Source organism: Chaetura pelagica, unplaced genomic scaffold (genome assembly GCF_000747805.2).
Source record: "Chaetura pelagica isolate M959 unplaced genomic scaffold, ChaPel_1.0 scaffold76, whole genome shotgun sequence".
In the NCBI taxonomy this organism is placed as follows: domain Eukaryota; kingdom Metazoa; phylum Chordata; class Aves; order Apodiformes; family Apodidae; genus Chaetura; species Chaetura pelagica.
The window spans coordinates 657,333-680,786 of NW_009970723.1; the positions used below are offsets into that span (position 1 = coordinate 657,333).

Sequence of the window (23,454 nt, forward strand, 5' to 3'; positions counted from 1 at the left end):
GGGGGGGAAGCTGGAAATTCTGCCTCAGAGGTACAAAGCAAAGAAGTACCACAATTAGGATGTCGGCACATAGTGACAGTCCTCTGCAAATGATGGTGTCAGGCCACTGAGGGGCCGAGGGTGGCAGGAGTGACATTCACCCTAGCAAGATGGAAATAAATGCCCTGTTTGATAAAAGAAAACAGACAATTTATGTATACCCTGAAGAGTTAACAGCTAGTGAGCCATTCCTATGGGTCAAGTGCTGCATTTGCATTTTGATGGGATGTTATCAAGTAATTAATGCACCAGTCAGGATTTATTACCTCAGGAGTGAACTGAAAGGTTCATTACAAAATCGGTTTCACTTGAAGATAGGCATTTCCTCAGAGTTAGCTTTTGACATGTTGTTCCTAGCTCTCTCTGCCTGTGGCAGCAATGGTAGAAGGCCAGTGAGGTGAAATTCATTGCTTAATAAGGGCATTCACTTTGGGTATTCTTGTGATAATAAATGTATACATCAAGGCCGCACTGCCTTGTCAGTTTAATTGCTTCTTGTGCTCCTTAACAAGCCAATCTTAATCAGTCTGGACCACGTTATGAATAATTTAGGGATCAGCAGACTTCACGCTTAATAAGATGTACTAGATTATAAAACTTAAGTGCACTGTTTATAGAAAGCATGCAAAACACTTTAAGTTTTTATTAGCAGCAAGGAAAAAAAAAAAGCCCAAACCCAAACCTAGAAGTGAGTTATTCTAACACTTGCAGTTTGTGAGCAGCAGCTGTGGTTCTTAATGCTGTAACCCCCCCTACACTTTTGCTGAAGGCCCACAGTTCGGCCTTTCTATCCCCCTAAGCCTCCATCAGACATAATGGGAAATTTGAGTAGGCCATGAGATTAAAGCTCAGAATCGATGGCCAACCAGCAATTCTCATTTCAGAAAACATTCTTTTATCTTTTTAAATGCAAAGCAGATCTTATTTTAAAACATTTTCTGATGGGCAAAATTACCTTTTTGTTGGTGGTGGCTGATGGCCTACATGGATTTTAATGCAATTATTTAGATTTGAGATTGGGCTGCCAAACCTATAACAGCAATAGGATTTTTAAGTGTTTTTTTCCTTTTTTTAAATAATACAGGTGAAACTTAAGATAGACTTTAAATCATTCTTACATAAAATGTGAATGACAAAAGTGAAATACTTTTTATTTTTTAAGGTAATACAGAAATACATTAAAAATAACAGAACTTATCTCCAATCTCTCTGAGCCTATTATGAGTTCTCCATTTAATAAGTATTGTTTGATTGAAAAGCAAGATTTAACCTTTTCTGTTTTAAAAGAATTCTTTGTCCTCCATTTTACCTCAACATTTGCAGGCTATAAGTCGTCCACAGAGTAATGCATCATTCAGTTTATGACATCTAATAAAGGCCTACTGCAAGCATTAGAACCAGGTGCTTCAACAATTTTCCTTTCTGCTTGTAGTTGCTTCTGCTTGTTCACTTGTAGCCTAAATAGGAAAAAAAAACAACAACCAACACAATAAAGAATAAAAACCCACAACATTTTTCGCTATTTCCTTTTTTATTCCTTTCTGTTGAAGTCTTGACACATGCTGACAGCACTACAGTATCATTTGATGTCTGCGTAAACAATAGCTGCATGTATTCTGAACACACAGAGTATTTATTGCTATAAATAGAGATGTAATTAAAGGCTATGCTTAATTAAAGTCATTAGATAACGTATTAAAATAATGTTATTGTTCAGATACATTTATGAATCAGGAAGATAGGTATAAGTAAATGAAAAACAACTTCAAACCTATTTCCAAACCTATAGCTGGACTATCATACTCCTTTGTTCTTGTGCAGGTTAATAGAGATTGAGGAGATGGGCAGAGGAAAAGCAGTGCAATTTTCTGCTATTTAAGCTTGGCGAAATGGCACTCTTCAGGAAGCAGCAAAAAGTATGAAAGCGTAATAGGCATTTTAAAAGTAGAAGTCCATATAGCTGCTTGAGGGATCCTCAGATTTAGGCATGCATAGAATCACGAATGAGATAATCAGCATTGTGAAATTGAAACCTGTCTGCTGCCTGCTGCTGTTCTTCCCTCTTTCAGTGGAGTGATTTGTAACACTCATCTTCTTCAGGCAAGGCAGCCTTCAAGATTATCCAGAACTGTCAATAGTAATTGCCAAAGTATTTTATTACCTACAGAAAATCAAAGGAATTTTATAACTGACAGTTATCAAGTTTCAATACATGGTATAGAGAGCAATTTTAGTTGGAATACAATCATGTTTGGCTTGCTTTAATGTTCTTGAGACAATTCCTGTGCAACCAACTACAGCATTCACTGTATTTAAGCTGGAGGCAAGAATACACATATGTACTTGTAGTTTTTAAAAAAATACATAATGCTTACAAGCTTCTGCAAGCAAGTGGTTTTTAATTGCCATACAAACTATGCCTTAGCTAATTACTTCTAAAAAGAATGAGGTTTCTATAAAACTTGAGATGACACTTTGTAATTCTAGCAGCAGATAGAAATTTAACTGGGGCATTCTCTGCCATGAGGTGAATAAAGCGTCTGGAAATTAGCAAAATATGACACTGATTATAAAGTCTGAAAACATTAGTGTTGCAGCTTTTACTGTGTTCTCTGAATATTATTGCTATGTGAACCACAATTGTGATTGTCAGCCATTCATTTAACAAATTTTATTATGCTACAGTGTAACCCATGATTCAAAGCTTTTCAGGTGCTTAGCTTCATGCTCAGTCTATGCATGAGTGAGGACTGCATCTTCTGTCCACAGTGTTTTCCTAAGCCATGCACCTCACTTTCCTTCCGTGATACCAGGGAAAAGGAAAGTATGTTTGTCTAAGTGCTTGGTGGGAAAAAAAATCAGTTTCTGTTTTTGACAGTGTTTTTCCCCTCTTATTCATAATGTCAAAACTGTAGTGACATGACTATCTCTATGGTTTCTTTTAAAAACAAATACACACATTTACTTGAGAAAAATTAATTGTAATGTGGAAATGCTTCTTTTTAAGCTCCAAAGCAGATGAATGCACTTGTATTTTGGGACATGCACACAGAACTTCATTCATGGCACCAAAAAGCAGATATCGTTTCTACTAAAAGGCTGCGCTGAAAGACAAATAAGTCATGAAGTATTTTTGTACTGCTACAGACATGAAGCTATGATTATAGCATAAAAGGGATCTCTGCTTTCAACTGTGAACATCCTTGTTCTTTCTACATAAGCTTTCTTTTTTTTTTTTTTTTTTTTAAAAGACTTATTAATTGAATTATTAATTGTTGATGAAAGGGTAAAGTACTTGACCAAGATCTTCCTTTCACAATAGTACAATATATGAAAATTGTAGCAAAATGGTAATTACGAGAGAGGTTATTTATATATTATTAAAATGCTGATGTTGTAATTATGAGAGAGTTATTAAATTACACTGGGTAATAGACATTTTTAATATAAGGAAGATGACTAGCATGCTGGAAATTTGCTAATAAGATGAACCTACACAGAATCTTGTCTTTTATTCACTCTTATCATTTATAGTAGTTTGTTTGTATTGTACAGTGTGTGAAATGTGCATTGATACATTATTCCATTTAGTACTTCTGTATAGATTACAGAAGTGTATTTTATATATACATCAGCCAGAATTCATCCATCAGAGGAAACTGAACTAATTTGTTCCTTTGTGTAGGAACTTAGTTCCTTCACCTACACATCCTGAAAGGAGGAACATTCAGGGATAACATAGAGTTAATACAGTAACTACATTTCTTGTTTACTTTGAGCTGTGGATTTTAATTGAATAATAGTGGAACAAGTTAATGTTTGCACTTTTCTAGGCCCAGAACTTGATATTTAAACTAGGTGAGTGTGAATATTCTTCCCTTTATCCCCTGGTTGTCTTAGGATATTGTCCCATCAATAAATCTGGAATTGGCAAAAGCCATAACCATGTAATCTGGGCATTTTGTCACTCTAATATACAACTTTAAACAAGTGTTCTTTTTTTTTTTTTTAATTATTAGTTTTTATTTTAGGCTTTTCCATTCAGGTTGTATATCTACTCTCAGCATTTTAGAAGTCACATTAATTTGTTTATTAAAAGAAAGGGATACAAACAGTACAGAGGAAACATGCACCATATTATTTCAGATGCTGCACAGCTCAAGAAATTACTAGTGATCATTTTTCTAATCAGCTGTATGGTCATGGAGACTGTCATAATATAATGGCAATATGGACATGTAACTTTAATAACCATTTTCTCAGAAAAGGAATAAAATGTCTCAGATCCAAAGTTGATTGTAGTATTGCCATTCAAAGATTCAGAGCATAGGAAGAGAACAATCTGTGCAAAGCTGTACTAGAACTCATATTAATCTACAATGTCTGGTCATAAAATTAAGTTCATCTTCTTTTAATGTTATTTTTCCTTAAAGTCAAGAAAGCAAGTTGTTGGAAGTTTTAATACGAGGGAAATGCTGAACAGGATTTTTTAAATTATAATTTAGATATATCTTTATGTTAGAACACAGACAATGCTCCAGTTAAAATCAGTTTAGCACTAGCACAACTCTGTTGAATTTAGTGGAGCTAGACCTATTTTCTACCAGTTTGAATGAGAAAATCATAATTATCTCTCATTACTATAAGAAATAAATTGCATTTCTTTCTTAAGCCTTTGTTTGTTTAAACACTGTTCTGTTGCATTTAACATTGAATTAGGTAGGGTAAGAGTTTGCTGAGAAATTGCACAGCTGTATTTGTACAGAGCTGTACCTGATTCTCACCTCCTGTAGTGTGAGCAGTGGTAAGTGAACTGTTTCTGTGTTGTTCACTCACTCTGTCAGATCGAAACTCAGCTCAATAGTATTAAACTAGCTCCCATTTGAAAGATTTGTCTTACAAAACCCTGAAAACTGCTCTGAACATGCATACATTGATTTTGTTGCTGGAATCTCCTGAGCTTTGATGAAAAGGAGACTCCACATGCAGGTGAAAGAGGGTTTACCTCTTCAATATTAAAAAGAGAAGATTAAGGATTTTTGTTCTGCTAAGGCTGTACTAATCAGTGGCATGTAATGGTAAGAGAGTTGGCCTTGTGCCTATAGTACGATAATGTTATTTTCTTTAGTTGAACAACAAGTTCACATTTCTCCAATAGCTACATCTGAGTAGCTGTCTACCGTTATTTCCATTTGCACAGCTAATTGAATGTCCTGGGGTGCAGGAATAGAAGATTTTGTTTTAACCACAGAGAGGGAGGCATTTGTCATGTTCATTGTGGGAAATTTGCTTAAATTTTGTTCTGGAAAAGGTGCAAGTGGTGTATTAATTCACAGAAGAACATCTCTATGATACTATTTTAAATGCTGAGCAGTTTAGTATTCATGGAGGAGACAAGGCATTTTTTGTAATCAAAAGTTTCGTTCTGTTAAAGCATATAAAAATGGAGGTGGGTGATGTACACAAACTTCACTCTAAAGAAAAAAGTGTGTTAATTTAGGCTTGTAAGCTGGAGGACCTTTCTTTTTTGTCTTTGTTACGGATAGCCTTGTCATTGTTCTTGTTGTTATCATAGTGCATACAACTATGTGAATTTTTGTGGAGTTACGGAATTGTTTGGTGTATCCTTAATTTGTATACCTCATCACTGAGGAGAGAATGTCACTCCAATGTAATGCACAGCATCCTAGGGGAAATAATGGTTTTCACCCTCTGGCTGTCCAATCTGGCTTTCTTTTGTACTCATCTGTGAAAATTCAGGTGGCACAGAAGTTGCTTGAAATTGTGGCACAGGTAAGGCTTTCAGAGATGTAGAGAGAGAAGGCAGTAATTTCTTCAATGAACTAACTATACTGTAAGATATCATAGTATGTTCTAAATATATCTGAACTCAGGTCTTATCAGCCATGCTTTTGTTCTGTGGTAAGAAACACAATAACAAAACCAAAATGAATGCTGCAGAGACAGATAAAGCTAGATAAGAGATTTTCAGAAATTAGATAACATTTATTTTCTGTCATATATAAGCATCACTTGGTTTGCCTCTTAGACATATGTTGTTTCTTGCACAGCATGGTTCTTCAGCAGACCTGCTTCCCTGCCATTGTTAAACTGAGGTCACACTCCACACTTTGGACTTTTTGAAGTCCAAAAAGCTTCTTAACCAAATCTCATAATATTTAAACCAATTATGGTTGATCTGGAAATCTAATCGATAGTGATGATTTAGCCTCACTTCAGTCTAAACATAGAGCAGAGAGAACAAGAAAAATAGCCTCAGGACTGGTTCACAGGACTAGAGGGGTGTTTGCCTAACTTAAATGCAACTGTGATAATATTCATATCCTTCTCAAAAATAATGTGTAAGTACTGCTTTGTAAATTTGAGTCAAAACTCCAACTCCACTGTGTATATTCTTTAAAGTATTTAGTGCGTTTCTTGTTTACTACATCATTTCCAGTTTGCTCACCTTAGAGACTTTCAGTAGTACAACTATAGCAATTCTGAATTGAGGAAGTTAAAAGCACTAATGAATTTAGGCCAGTTGCAATTTAAAATAAGGTTGCTGGCATTTTTAAATTACATTATTCTATTGGAATTCTTTTCATACTGTAATTCTGTTATACCATGAGATGTTAGTTACAAGGGTAGAAGCCAAACCAGTAGCTTTTTTTTTTTTTTTTCCTAAGCTAATCTATAAAGATGCCTCTTCACCTCTTTGATGTGATAAGGAAGTGTTAAATCAAAGTGAATCCTTATTCTGCATCTTGGGACAGAATACTGCTTAAGCCAATTGTTACTATTCCTGAGTGTTTTAGAGAGTGAACCATGCATCTCTCTCTCTGCACATCAGAGAAGATTGTAGCAGTCATCTGGTGCCACCTGCTATCACTTAATTAGTATAATCATCTAATTTCCAGTTGGAAATAATGGCATCATGTACTTTTTAGTAATTGTATCCGTCATAATATATTCCAAATTATGTTGCACTAACATTATGTGATTTAGACATTTTAGGAGGAGGTATTTGCTTTACATTTGCACACCGGTCTTTCTGATCGTGACTCCCACCCAGAAGCAAAAGCCCATAGCCAGTTTTCTTCATTATCATGATCCTAAAGATACCACTGATTCATATCCTAACTCCACGAGTGAGCCTTTGGTAATTATAATTTAACCTTTAGTGGACAGAGAAAAGAATGAATAATGGAAGCAGCAGCTCATCATAATATAAAAAACACTCAGGTTTCAAACAGTTTGATCTAGTTTGCTAGCAAAATCTGATTTTTTTAAAATAAAATGTTTGTGATCTTATATGCAAGCTGGATTTTATATACACTCTGTTTGGGATTCTCAGTTAAGGAATAACCTCAGCTGATCAGAACAGGTTTTAATGTTTAAACGTTACTATATGTTCGCATTTTTTTCCTCCTGGTGATCACATCACAGAAAACTAATAAGTAATAAATGGGTCTGTTTGGGGCAGCTTCATTTCACTGGATGGTTCCGGGCTATAAGGTTTCAAAAACAGAGAGAAAAAGAGAAAAGGCAATGACATGAAGGGACACAAGCAAACCTGAGCCACCATCAGAGTTAACCCTCCCCCATTCTCAATCATACCATCTGGTTAAGCGAAGCATTGCCACATATATATCAAGCCAGGTTATTACCACTCTGCTCTGTAAACATGCTATGCCTCCTGGACATCTTCTATTTTTATTTCATTTTTGTATTATATCTTATATGCAAATCTAGGCTGGCGAGAGTAGGGAGGCATTCATAGCATTGGGCCAAATTCATTCCAGGTGCAGAGCCAGGTCTATTGACTTCAATGAAATTACACCTGGGATGAATTTGGTCTATTATTAACTATAGAGGTTACATGTCCAGCTTCCTTAGTATACTAAAATACCCAGAATACACATAAATAATGAAGTATGTAATTGCAGTCCTGGTTTTAATTTGTGTTCCTAAATGTGATGATGCTTTTGCATGTTTGTAGTTATAGCTATACTATTCTAGTATATTATTGGTTAGTATAAATATATTTGAGGTTTTTCTCTAAAACAGAGATACACACTTAATGTTTACTTTCAAACATCTCAGTAAATCTTTCAAAATCCAAATGATGACTGATTCTCTAAATTAAAATATTAAATTATAATGTTCTTAAACATCATATGTGTGTATATATATATAAAGAGAGAGATGCACATATGCAGGGCATCACAATATTGCCACTCAAAAACATTCAGGTAACAATGAGCTTAAGTTCTTATTGATTATAAGTTAATCAATACACACAAATAGGGCATCTTGCCAGAATTGATAGGAGCAAATAGAACTGTTACCTATCAATATTAGAGTTTTCATTAATTTATTTACAGATATATAGAAAACAGGTCAGTTGGCAGGAATTTGCTCCTGACTAAAACCAGAAACAAGGCAGTTTATAAATGGGCTCTTCCTCCATCAGGAGATGTAAAAAGCATAAGTGTGACTTACCTCTGCATAGATCTTCTAATTCTGTTCACTTCCCCTCTATTGTTTTGTACATTCCTGCAGTGTTACATCTTGCAGTGTTACACACTGTGTAGACCTAGTAAGTGAGTTAAAGTCAGATGACGCTAACGAATCCCAGCGCAAATGACTGAATCAATAGGAAACCAGCCACTGCTGTTTAAGTGTATCGATAAATGTACCTTTATTTTCTCTTGAATGGATAAGTGTCGCAGTTAAGAGTCCTATGGATCTCTTAATTGAAAGTTAATTTTAAATCAATAAAGAGAGTCATTTAAATATTGATCAATCCTTTCTACACGAATTGTTAGCTGATTTTTTTTTTTTTGAAACAACTTTGTTTAAATGCAATCAATAGCCCACAATCAGTGCGTTCCATAAAAAATTGACAGATGTTCCCAAAATGCCTGCTAGGCATAATCTTATCAGTTTGCATATGTAGCGTAGATATTTCAGTAAATTTTAAATGTACCAAGGTATCTATGGCAGATTTGTGCTTTCCTTAAACACAAAACTACACATTCTTCCCCTTGTTTTTCATTAAGGTGGTTTAAGATAAAAAAAGGAAGATTTCTTGGATTTCCTTTGACTGTATAAGTAATATTCCTATTGTTTTATTAATGGAGGCAGACTGCAAAAGAAGAATGCCCTTGTTTTGCTCACAGGGAAAAGAGATATAAGTGCTTATTTGAAGCACATGTCCTCTGGAATTTGTGTGTCACAATCCATCAGATGTGTTACTATATGCAAAATGATACTTGGCTTTTAATTATATAGACATTTCTGTGTGCAGTGTGTGTTCATGTTGCATAGTTATAATTTTTAGCCTTATTTCTTGGATATCATCTCTTTCTCCATAGCAGCACATAGCCAGACTTTCTTTCATTTCTATTTGACAGAGCACACAGCCAAGTTAAAAGGATACAAATTTCATTTCATGAGATTCCTTGAGATTAACCTAATAAAATAAACTTAGCTACATGTGGCTTTCAACATTTCAGCAAATACGACACTCTTCTATCATGCCTTCCCGCAGCAGTTTCAGTAACTTGCCCAGAGTGGCTTGCTACAACCGAGTTTGTCATACCTAGGGATGAAGTCAGACTGGACATTTTGGTATGAGCAGTTTGCATTTTTGTCCTGTACCCTCTGATTAATTATGAAGTCATTCTTTGATGTGCATAGTTATGAAGTCCTGAAGTTGTTCTTTGTTATGGTTTTCCTTATTTTTCAATTTTCAAATCCAGTGCCTTTTAAAGATTTATACTTTTAAGTAATTAAGCCCTTTCTGAAGCATGAAAGGATAAAGTTAGTTATAAAAAAATCACAGAATGGCATAGATACAATACTGTCAAAAGTAACATAATTACTTTCAGTGATGCAGCTTAAATATAAAACAAAATTTGCGATATTTTGACTGACATTTGACTGACGTGTTACTGTAATTATATTTCCTTTCTAAGTGACAAATTAAAAATTAACACCCATAATTGAATCAGTTTATGACACATAGTAATTTAAGGTAGAAAATAATAAACAAAGTATTGTTTTTCTTTTCAAGAGTACCACCTAAGGAGAAAAGGCGTTGTTTGGAGAAAAAAAATCATCTGTCTTGCACTATAATTTACTCAGGTTTTACTATTAATATGAATGCTTCCTACTGTTGAAAATCTACTATTTCTTAACCCCAACATTACTGGCCTCTTAATGCTACATTTCAAACCCATTTTGTTTCCTTTTCTGTTAGAAAAGCCATATTAAAAAGGAGTGCTAAAAAGAAATGGCCAGGTATCATTAGTCCATATACATATGGGATATGGGTGCAGTGTGTGAGGATGTTGTTTCTAGGAGTGGCTTTGAGATGTGACTGATAGATCTTATTTGTCTGATAGAGTTGACCAGGGAAATAGAGCTACAGCTGGTTACTTCATTAGGTCCTCTCATTGATTGAACCCTGCTGAAGTGATGCAGCAGGCTCCTGAGATAACTGCTGGTAATAGAACAAAATGAATTCTTATCACAGAGATTGGAAAGGCCATTAACCCTGGCCTCCAATGCTTTTCAGAGGTCACAGACAGGAAGCCAAGCGGTGACTGGGAAAACTGTTTTCTGTCTAACTACAGGTCATGTTAGAGGGGGTGTGTGACATTTTACCCTTCGGCTTCTGTACAGATGAAACTGTTACACTGGCAGATGTTAATAATCAGCTGTAAATAAATATTGGAAGCAGAAAAAGAAAAATGAGAAAGCACAGGAATTTATTTCAATAAATATTTAATAAAAGAGCAATTGTTACTGTGATATTTACTGCCAGTTCTGCCATAGATTTTTGCCTAATACTTTTCCATATAAATTGAAAAGAGAAATACATAGAGGCACTTAAAAAAAGGAAATTTAATATCGTTTTATATAAAAATGCCTTTCCTTCCTTCCTTCAAAGATGAGGATTATAATTGCCTGCTTCCTGCCTGCTTGCCTTATTCAGCAAGCCTATCACCAGTTCATCAGTGAATTAGTGCAGGGCACTGTTTGCCTTTCACCTGTTTGAGAAGGGTATATATCTAAGTAACAGTCCTATAATTTACATTTAATGCAACCTTTCAATTGACCAAGAGCCCACAACCTAAGCCCCCATCTCACAGCTGAGGACTTTCTCACATTTGTCAAGTCAGTGCCACTCCAGCATCAGCCAGGAGAAATCATCCATTTAAAGCCTGGAGCTGCACATGACACTTTTCCTAACCCTTGTGAGAAATCCAGTCATGGCAGAGGCAGCATTTTGTGTTACTTGTTTGACTCTTGCTTTGAGCGGCAGTATCTTATTATACACATGTATTATGAAAATATAGTGAGATGCATCTTATAAAATAAAATGGAACATTTTATCTTTATTACTGACATATATAAGGCAATGCAGATATATGTTGAAGGTTGTTTTTAGCAGTATGTTGGTGGCTTCTATCCTTGTGATTGTGATTTAATTTCAGTGTCTGTGGTCATGTGGTATTCTCTGCTGGAGCCAATCTTTCACAAAGAGCAAGTTCATTTAAATGTAAATGGGATCTTGTGGATGGAAAAAACTACCTACTTCATGTCTTCACCGATCCTCCCAAGCATTTGGTTTGGCCTTCCATGCATAAATAATAACAAGAAGGTATGCTGTCATTGCCTTGCTAGAAACACCAGAAGTGGTTTGGCACAGGAAAGAAGCCAAGCACTAAAAGCAGATTGGTTTGGATAAACTCACAGTTCAGATTCCCATCCTGATTAAACAGTGTAAAAAAAACCCCAAAAACCGACCAACCAACCAAAAAATGAACAAACAAATCCCCCAAAAAACCAAACCAGAACAAACCCAACCAACAGCAACAAAAAAACCCAAACAACAAACAAAACTAAACAGAAAAACACAGAACAAAAACAAAAACAAAAACAAAAAAAAGGAGGAAGAGAAAGAGTTACGGAGTTATTTTGAGGACTTGTGAATTACAGGAACAGATGAAAACCAGCTCAGGCTAAGAACATACCACATCTAAAAATAGTCTGAAGTAGCAGAAAACTTGTCATTTTGTTAACTCAAATGGATTTTTGCTCTTAATTGTTTGTAGCAATTTGCAAGAGTGGGATGAGAATGTGGTATAAGTGGTAATATAATTAGCATTAATTTCACATAAGAATGCAAACCTACATTTTCTAAGAATTTATCTACCCTACCACTAAAACATGGAAATATATTGCATAACTTTCAAGTACATGTGGCTTTTTACAGTGTGTTATTAAATATGATAAAATAGAATGCTTTCTCTTTATTGCTGATGTATGTAAGAAGATACAAACGATTGCACACCTTTTTATCAAAATCTCTGTGGCATATATATTTTCAAACAGTTAAATTCATGTGTTATTTTCTCATAGAAATACTCAGGTGTGTTTCAACAGAACTTAAAAATCTCTCTTATAAATTTCCTTTCCCACCAAGCAAAATCATAAACAGCTTTTCATCTGTGTGGATGAATAGATATATTTTCAGAATTATTTCATCAAATGAACACTTTTATTTATCTCATTTATTAAGAATGTTATGCTCTGTTGCAGATGTTTCAGGGCATGACACATAGGCCTGGAATCTTAGTGTATGATACCTTTGGTGAAACTCACTTATGAAACTTCCAGTTGTGCTCTGCACTAGCAGAATTTTGACTTTGTTCCAGAGTGTGTAATAAAGGACTGGCATTTACTGTTTTCAGAGTATTCTTAAGAATATTTGACAAGCTTTTATCTTCTTTTTATAAAGTAACATTAGTTCAAGATGAAGTAGATTTAAGCAGTACAGTATTTGCTGTTCAGAGTAAGAAACAGGATATTAGTGTTTATGTTACTCAGCTATATTAGGTGTAGCTGTAAATCAAGTAATTTTATCCTGAAGGCTTCAAAACCTAAAATGTTCATCTGTTGGTCCCTCTTCCTTTATTTCATTGAGCTGGTTAAGTAGCAATAACCAAAGCTGTATGTTTAGTTTTCATAAAGGTTCCAGAAAAATAAATGCATTATAGATACAGAGTGGCTGAGCTAATGCTTTTTTCCTATCTGACATACTAGTCACCATTGGGGGATATACATGTTGTACTGTTTTTCATTATTCGCTTACATTCCATACAGACTGATTCCACAAAACCTCTTAAGTCTTCTGGATATATTTGCTGACAACCTCATATTGTTATATTTTTTTTAATTAAAAAAATTGAGCTCAAACATTGTCATGACAATTCAGAGGTAGAGGTGCTTGCAACCTACTTCTTCCACCAAAAGTTTTGGCAGCATGAATGATATCTGAACAGCAGCATTATCAGTTGCAATGTGGAAAACATGGTTGGATTTTTTTTGCTGTTTTGAATGTATGCAATTATATTCCCAAGTGCTTTTTGTTTACTTTTGTGATTTCCAATACTTACAAAATTATTAGAGAGAGAGCTCCACCTCCTAATTCACTAGTCTAATTCACCAGACTTGAGAAAGCAGTGGAAATGTCAAGCACCTCAGGAGAGAGAGAAAATCTTATGGTGGGTGCTACTAATCTTTTACAACTGTTGAAGGATTTTGAAATTACTTTTGAAAAAGTAGCATAGCAGTTATGATACAGAAAATAATCTAAGGATCACTGATAGAGTAAGACACTGTGTTTTCGGAGAGTACTAGGTTTCTTACATAATTACAAACTATGATGGAGAACCACCACATTAATTTTAAGGCAAATTAGAATTAGGATGGTCTTTGAATAAAGCCTTTAGAAAGAAGGATCTCTTAGTTAGTTTATATTAAGTTGAATTAATATGGTTCTTTCAAAGCAGCAGTATATAATTTTATGGATATTGTGAGAATTATGAGCATCCTTAATATTTTTTTATTATTTTAAAAAATAAATTTAATTGAATTGTCTTTTGGAAAATATTGAAAATCCACTTAAAAATTGGCAAACAAATGAATAGTCTTTGCTCAAAAAGGACAAAGAGAAAGCCTTTCCCCAGAAAATTTGTCATAACTGTATTAATAAAAATATTTTACTACAAACAAACAAGGCATGTAGTGCATGAATTTGTAGTTCGTAAGATGGCATGGCTATTGCTCCCCAAATCTTGCAGCAAGATATCTCACTAAGGTACCAAATAGGCAAAAAAAGCCAGATTGCTCACAGGTGCCAAAGAATCTGTTTACAGCCAGATTGCTAGAAAGGAATGAAATTCACTTTGCTTGCAACCATTTTCAATTTGGGAGGTAATATATGTGACACTTCTTGAGTTCTAAACATTAAAGCATAAAACCATGAATATGGCTGGAATGCTAGAATTAATGATGTCTGGCCCAGGTCAGGAGATAGGAGCCAAGTTCCTAACTTGTATCTGTGGCTTCCAAGAGAATGAGCTCTCTCTCTGGGTTTAAGTTGGTGTTTCTGGAAACTAAAAATTAAGTACTGCAGTTTTTCAAAAAATGACACAAGCCCTGGCAGTACTATTTTCCTGTTGCATTTAAGGCACATCCCATCATAGTTTTCTAGACCATACAATAACAAATGGAACTTCTGGTTTTGTTTTCTTGCACTTGTGGGCTTTGATAAATGTTATGTATTTTTCTACTGTCCATGTCCAATTTAATCAATATGACAAGTACTCCCTTGTGGTAGGCGGAACAGTGGCACTAAAAATTAAGTACTGCAGTTTTTCAAAAAATGACACAAGCCCTGGCAGTACTATTTTCCTGTTGCATTTAAGGCACATCCCATCATAGTTTTCTAGACCATACAATAACAAATGGAACTTCTGGTTTTGTTTTCTTGCACTTGTGGGCTTTGATAAATGTTATGTATTTTTCTACTGTCCATGTCCAATTTAATCAATATGACAAGTACTCCCTTGTGGTAGGCGGAACAGTGGCAATAAAGTGAAATTTCCACAGCTTTTACCCATGGACATTCTAAATGGTAGTATTCTTATAAACTTGACTTTGTTTCCTCTGTAATAGATTTAATAGCTCCATTCAGGAAGAAGGTTCAATGTGCTTTCTCATTTTCAAAACATAGATAGTAAACCAAGCTTTATTGTCTTTCCAGCTCTTTAAGAACTTCTAACTTCTTAATATTATTTTACCATGAGTATTAACAAATGTGTTTGTCTCCTGAATTGCACCGATGACCCAGTGTGACTCTGCATTTGAAAATAGGGGAGTTAACTGAGGTAAATTTCAGACATTCCCAAGATTTTTGAAACTGGTGTAATTTAGGAGAGCTTAAGGCTGTTTGGAATATCTTATTCTACACACAGGAATTGCTAATGTCCACTTTGAATGAACCAGCTACGTTAGCTCTGTGCCACTTGGCATCCTTTTCTTTTTAAGGCTTTTCTCCTGGCCATTTAAACACTCTTTTAGGCATACGTGTGCTGCTAGAGCAATGAAAAACAACCTTATCAAAACCCAAGATCTTTAGTCCCAGAGTTCATTATAATACTTTGGAACTTGTGTTGTGTGCTGCTTGTTATTTTGGTGTCCTCTATTACAAAGCATTACTGTATTGTCTTCTTCCTTGTACAATGCATCATTTGGGCTCAGCAGTCACTAGCACAGTTCTACTTCATTCTTCATGACTGATTATTTGTCTTATTAAATTCTCCTCTAACAAAGAGAAGTATTGAAACACTGAAATTGAAAGAGATAGAAGAATGTTCACACTTCTAAGAGGATATACCAGCAGTTCTAGCCTTCATTTATATTATATTATATTATCATTTCTGTTGCTATTACGCCCTTTCAGTGAGAAATAAACAAAACAGTAGGAAGAATATTAAATAAGGGGTTTAGGCAAATTAGGTTAGATGAAGAAACAATAAAAAAGATTCAACATAATTCAAATGAAACAGCAGGGTTCTAAATGATATTGTACATTTATAAAACTGTGTATGTTGCTTCACTGTTACTTGGTAGGCCAACTGTTTTCATTTTATGTACCATAAAATTATTGTAACTGCATTTCTGCTTAAGCAAGGGTGGGGATGCTTTAAAATGGAACAAGCTGTGTACTGTTTTCTTAATCATAGGAGCCTTAGAATAATTATCAAACAGTGTTTTCCACAGAGTTGATCTATAATTCATCTGAGGAAGAAAACATCTTTCCAATAAAAGAATTTTTTGTCCTCATTTTTTCAAGGGTTTCTTTTATTATTGTCATTAACCTAATTATGAAATTTCACAACTTCTTCATTTCTCAACTTCTTTTTTCATATGCTTGTAGCTGGAGGGAAAAAACATAGGTGGAGACATTCAGTAAAAAGGTTTTTACAAGGGTTGCCATTTTTCTATGTTACAGCCAAGGGAATTTAATTGGGCAAAGGTTTTTGGAGAGTAGCTTGTATTTTTTGACAGTTTGTAATATTTTCAACTCCATAACTCAACAGTTGTGAGACTGTATTAAAATTCCTGAGATTTATAAAGCAGTCAAATTTGAATTATCTGTGAATAGATTACCTGAGTTGTGGCTCAACTGGAGCCCATCTGCTGCCCACACCATTGGCTGCAGCCCATTGCTGCAGAATACATGACACAAAATAAATATTTCTTTACCAGGCCTGCTCTGCTCACTGCAATTTAATGCTGTTCCATCGTTCTATAGGTAGCTATTTACAAGTGAAAGTAAGTGAATTACTTCAAAAGTGAATGTACTAAATGTGTCCTTTTAGTAGTTTACTTATGGTTTTGCTTTATTGAAGCAAACCCACCCCTATAGTACTCTGGATAATTGTGAGTTGATTATTAAACATTTGGGCTTGAGTTTTAGACTTTCTTTTTGATTAAATCTTTAGAAATTTTGATGGTGGGTTTTTTGGTTGTTTCTTCTTTTTCTTCTTCTTCCTCTGGTTTTCCCACAACTATGACATTTTACACTACTTACCCAGTGAAAGTTCATGTTCTTGCATAACTCCCTAAGCTAAGGTTGAATATAAGCACCCATCATGAGATTTAAATAAAAGTTCCAAAAGCTGACCTCTCTTCATGCATTTCTGCAACAAGACATGTCTTCCATGTTGCCAGTAATGCGCACACCTATAACCTAGCTTGCAGAAGTACCCTCCTTGACTTTGGTGGTTACAGGCTAAGCAGCACATCTTGGCTTCCAGTAGAGGGCTGTTCTTTGACCAAGGATGAATGAATGGCAGAAGTAGGATTGTAAATGTTTTCTGTGAAAACTTCTCTATTTTGAATGAAAGAATACATGAAATAAGTCTTCATTAGAGTTTGATCAGCAACGGTTTCTGGAATCAGTTAAATGAAAGCTGCTGAACTTGTGTACTGTCTTTGAAGTATTTAGCAGTTTTATTTTCACCTTTGTTTTTAATTTTGTGATTTTATTTTTTTTTTCTGTTAGTAACTAGGGGTTGAGTTTGAACCTACTTATGCTGAGTTTATTGTAGTTTCAAGTGATGTTTCTTATATGGTTTTCAACTACTAACTTGCAAGGAAGAAGACCTAGGTGAAGCAGATTACATTTTCAGGTCGTTTCTTTTCGGGATATGATAGCTGATTACTCAAAAAGAGCCAAAATAATTCCAGTCTCTCGAATGGACCTTCATACTAATCCTGTTTCTGTTTTACTTGGAAAGTCCACAGGTATAGGCTTGTCATACCTCATAAAATGCTGTTGGAATAGTATTTTCTTTCTATTTTAAAAATTGTCTTAAAATGTCTTAATTAGATAAAGGTAAAAAATAGTTTGTTACACTGATGCCTGAATTTTCTTATCTCAGAGATGCAAAATAGTTTTACTTAATTCCATGACTGATAAGTACAAATGTTCAGCTTAGTTATTTTTTTCATGTTGAAACAACTAACTTCCCTAGTTAGAAGCAAGTAAAAAGTTCCATACTTCTGATTCCTTGTGTTCCCAGTTTCTGCTGAAGCAAACTTGTCAATTGATTCTTCCTTCTCTGCATATATATATATATATATGTGAAAAATTAAAAAATTGTAAATGTTTTTATGAAGTTCAGCTTTGTATCTACTTTGTGAGGTGTTATCCAAAGGTAGCACGTTCTACTTGTGTACATAGATCTTGGAAGTGGCACAAGCCTTGCAATCAAGCTTCAGTATACTGCCAGGCTGACATCTTCTGAAGAAACAGAAACATATATATGGTCTTTCTTAGCCATCAGCTAAAAACATGGCATTTTTCAGCCTGACAAATTGTATGCAACATGTGATGGAATGAGTCAGGAATATTACCTCATTGTTACATGCAGTCCAAAATAGATACTAACTCAGAAAAGCCTTAGACGAAGAGTCGCTTCCGATTTCCTCATTATTTGAGAATATAACCAATGTGTTTATCTGTGCTAAGGCTGGTATTGAGTATGCCAGGTAAGCTAGGTTAACCAGATAGCATCTGGATTAATTAAAATAACAGGCTGATGACTAATTCCTGCCCAAATACTGTTCATATGAAATTTATAATGGTCCATTTCATCTTCCCAACAAATTCTGAGGAGAAGGACTATGGCATACCTCTGAGAAGGGGCATACCTCTCTGTGGGACAGAGACTGTTATAAATATAACAAACAAAAACTTGAACCTAGTTTCTGCAGTAAGTTGAACCAAAGGACTGGTCTTAACCATAAAATACATTTCAAAAGGTTTCTTGAGAGGCAAGCAAATAAATATGTTGTACATACAGGAAAAAAAAAATTATCTCTGCCCAAGCTTCTTTGGAGTACTAAAGGGATTATGTTAAGCAGGGTGGTTAGACAGAAAAGTGTGGTACCTGCAGTAATTCATTTTGTTAATTTTAATGGAATATATACATACATGCATATATATATATATATATATATATAAAAGCTTTCTAGAAGGGTTTTTTTTCAGAGATAAATAAAGTTTTTAGCCATATCATAAAAATAACTCAACACTGTATGCTCAGATGCTGTTTGAGACTAAAAATAGAAGTCTTTAAAGATGCATGGATCGACTACAATAAGCATCAGAATTTATTTTATTTTTTATGAAGGTGCCTAAATTAATCTTGCTGTTATAATAAACAACTTCTTTTTTTTTTTTTTTTTTTAAATTTGGAAGTTATTTGCAGCTTACTTCACATCATGTTCCACTTTTCAAGTGAAATACTTCCATAAACTAGTGGCTATTATAATCCCCAGAGCTCAAAGCCCAGCACACATGGTTCTGTGAACACAGTTTGAAATGAGTGGTACTTTCTCAATTCAGTTTTGGATTATCATGTATGGAGGATATGCTTTATGAGGACCATAAAATTTCCTTGAAGGCCAGGTGCTGACCATCTATTTTGCAATGGTAAAAATCCTCTGTACCTGATGTTTGGGGGTTTGCTAATTTCTCTGAGACTATGTAGATTCGTGAAACTGCTCAGCTTTTGGTGCACGAGCGCTGAGATAACACCAAGCACTTTTGGAAACCAAATGTTGCATGTTCAATTAAGCAATTTTTTTTTTGTTTTTGTAGTATGACCTCTGAAAATTTGAAACTCTGTGAACACACTCAAGCAAAGCAAGTCCATGCCAGTACTTCACGAAGTATTTTTCCCTATTTTTCAGCTTAGTGATAACTGTGGAAATAATTTATGCTGCGGTGATCAAAACATCTTGTTTCAAAAAGAAAACAGTAATTGTCACAAATATAACACATCTGTCCAATTGTAATAGTGTCTCATCTTCACTTGTCTTTTGCCACCGTAAGAGAAGCTACTGTATTTTTTCTAATTACAACATGTATGAATTGACTAATGTGTGTCTGAAAGCATTGTTTGCAAACTCTAGGATCATTAAATTTTATCAATATTAGCATAAATATCTGCCTTTCTATAGAATAGAATAGAATGAAAGCACTCTCAACTCACTGTGGTACCCACTAACTACAGTTACTGGGCTATTTCTAAATTCCTAACTACTATTATGAGCCCGATTCCTAAATTAGCTAAGCCTGGGTCTAACACGATAAAATTAATTGGTAAAATGTTAAACCTATATAGGAGGTTTTATTCACACTACCCCTGTGAATCTCAGCCTGATTTGTGTAGGAAAATTCTTATGCATTTCCTTACAGTCTGCTCTTAAGCATTTTATGACTTTATATGGTACAGATAAAATTCAGATTAAAACAGCTGTAAATATATGCTGCTTGTTGATCTTATATGTCTGAACAAGAAAAGAGAAGTGTTAATATATTGATATAGTAGAGCAAGTCTGCTTCTGCCTATCAAAAAGCCACTTTCATAATCAAGAAATACTAGTATATGCTGTACTACCTTAATTCAGCACCAGGTACGTATTCATGAAGATATGTAATTACATGGTTACAAGGCATTGCCCTCTTGCCTTTCTGAATGGGGCTGCATGGGGTTATGGATGAATCAGTTCTGTGCAGGGATGGCAGAAACTGTCTTTAGAGCCTCACCATGTTTGGTGAGAAATTCAGAAAGTGTGTGATGAAGGAGGCTGGCGATGTCAGGAAGAGAAATAAAAGGATATGTTTAAGACACCTGAAGAACTTGCTTCCATATCTGTCTCTGCTGGAGAGATCCTATTTTTTTTAATCCTAAGCAGGTCACCTTCCTCAGACTTCATAGGAGTTCACTGACTGTGTGGCCTTCATTTTCTGAGTGCTTGATTTGAAGCTGTACTATAGTGTTAAATAAGTGCTGAACACACAGAGCTGCAAATGAAAGCAATCAGTGCTGTGCTTCGAGAATATAAAGTGCTATATATTGCTATGTACTTGGAAAAAATTGGGTCCCATTTGTATCAAACTGGGTTCCCCAAGTTAGTAGATTTTTTTAACCTCATTTTCTCTATACCTTCCCTTTCTGAAGTTGCAGAATTCCCTACTCATCTCCTCGGGCAGAAAGAAGATAAACTCATTAATGTTTGTGCAGCAATAAAAAAAAAACCAAACCAATAATTAAATGAATAATTTGGCTTTCAGAATGGGTTGAAGAGATGAAATAAATAAAATGCGTGGCCATACACTAAATAGTGAGACAGAAAAAAAAATCAGGAATAGCTTTTCACCAAATAAGTATCAATTTTGTGCAGTGAATAGGGCAAGAGGCTTTGCCATAAGATAGAGCTTGATCAGAAAATTAAAGATCGTCTCACAAAGGAAGTGTCTTGATGCATTTTTTTATTTATCAGAGTATTTTACTTCTGTGATATTACTAATGCATCTAAAAATGTAGAGTGTGTTGTTTTTTTATTGGTGTTTTTTTTGTTTGGTTGTTTGGTTTTGGTTTTGTTTGGTTTTGCATGTATCACCCCATAGTTTTTTTAAGACTTAAGCTTGGGGAAAAGAAGTTACCATGTTACTATGCTGAAAATCATATGAAACATCAGTGGATTTGGATTTGCTACACTCATTGCGGACAAGCACTGGTGAAGGGTAGTGCAGTAAGCCAGAAGAAGACTGAAAGACTGAAAAATAAGGGTTTAATTTTGGGTTGTGGGGTACACCATGTTTTACTCACATTAATTTCCAGTCTGTTTTCCTAGCAATCGCTACATTCATCTATTGTTTTCTCTCCACATCTATCCTCCCACTCTTTTTATACATATTTTTCCGACCTAACCAGTTATCTCTTTTTTTCTTGCCTGCTTCTGCTGCTTGTTCTTTAGACATCTTTTCTATAATTCTAGTCAACTCGCAGCTCCCTTCCTTATCCATCCTTTCATGCTTCAATCCCTGCCAACTGCTAGTTTTAATATTCCTGCACAAGCCTCTCAAGCATGTCTCAATGTCTTTGCCTCATTTGCTTGGTAGAATCCAGTGGTCTGCAATTTTGGTCCCAGCCAGCTCTATCTACTGAAATCCAGTCTGGTGCTGGAATTTGGTACATGCTGTTTCTGGTCCTAGTCTCCTGCCTTCTACCTCTTTTTAATTTGATCCTAATTGCTATCTCAGTTTCTTGTCCCTTCCCCATCTCCTGGTCTTTCGTGTTCTTTTCCTTGGACCACATTCTGCTTGCTTCTCCCCAGTTCTTTATCTAACCCCAAACGTCTCAATTCCATATTTCTTTTTGCTTCTGCCAACCTGCTAGCACAGAGGGAACATGCTGCTTCTGTTCTCCTGTAGCAGTCAGTTAGTTGCCAGTGCACTGCACAATGAGAGCAGCAAAAAACAGTAAGAATTGTAAAGTTTGGTTTCAATGTAGTAAGGATGCTATAGTTGCAGTCTAGCTGTATAAGGGAGCTGGCAGGAGAATTTTTATTTTGGAAGGCCTATTAATGCTGCAGTTTCTCTATGAGGATGGCTTCCACGTTGTTTAGTACACAGAGGAACTGGGTGAAGAGGTTTGTGGAGGCTCTGTGGGATGTGACTGAATATGCACTTTGGTGAACTCTTAGCACTGTGGGAAGTGTGACTGTGTTCAGTGATTATGGATTCCTAGGAGAATTTCAGCACTTCAGGTCAAGTGCCTTTTCTGAGCATAGATAAGCAGAATTTTTCAAAGTTATATTGCTTGGATGAATTTGGGCAGTTTAATCCAATGTGGCACGTGCCAGACATCATCCTGTTTGGGTGCCAATTTGAAATCACTGGAACAGTAAAGAATTCCAAAACACAGACACACACACACACACACACACACACATATATATATATTTGTCCTAATCTTATTTGTAGAAGCAGCTGAATAATTTTGGCTGGAATAGAAAAAAATAATTTTAAAAAAGCATATGATATCTAATCTGCAGCAGAGATTCAGCACATCCAATTTTAGACCAAACAGTTAAAGTTTACTGAAGTTAGAAGCAAATGAAGAGGCAGATGTACGGTGGAAAGTCTACATTAAGCTTACAAATGGATGACCCTATCTACTTGTCTAAAATCATTAGGAACAAATTTTAAGTTCAGGTCTTGTTCAGAAGCTTTCTCTGAAATATTTTCAGTGCTATCAACAGAGCCACCTCACAAGGCATTTCAGGGTCTTAGCTAAATTGGCACAGTAGATTTGTGCTCATTAGGCAGTTGTGAGCAGGGAGTCTATGGGCAAGGGATGTCCTTCACTTCCGCAGAGATAGAATTATCTTGCTGACAATGAAAACTAATGTGTGTCTGGAGTGTTATTTAAACTGTGTACGGGAGAAAGAACATTCAAATTAGACAAAGATGTAGCAAAGGTAAAAGCAGTGCAGTATACTGAACAGTGGGAATTAAAAAACTTAACTGAAGGAAAGGAAGTAAACGATGAAGGAAGCACCCAGTAGTTGCCCTGGTTAAATAAAAAGAAAAATGGATAGAAATTAATCCACCCATGCCATTATTTTGCCATGATACAAGAAGCTTTACAGCCAGACTGGGTGACCTGAAATTCTTGACTTAGCACTGGG

The 23,454-nt window shown here is 35.2% G+C and overlaps 1 protein-coding gene across 1 annotated transcript in view; it reads left to right on the plus strand.

Moving 5' to 3' along the window:
- The window catches only part of ZFHX4 (zinc finger homeobox 4), a 153,956-nt gene that overhangs the window by 99,511 nt on the left and 30,991 nt on the right, over positions 1-23,454 (plus strand). The window contains exon 8 of the mRNA XM_010006387.1: positions 12,052-12,073. Within this exon, the coding sequence (XP_010004689.1) occupies positions 12,052-12,073 (22 nt within the window). The remainder of the gene's footprint in view (positions 1-12,051; positions 12,074-23,454) is intronic.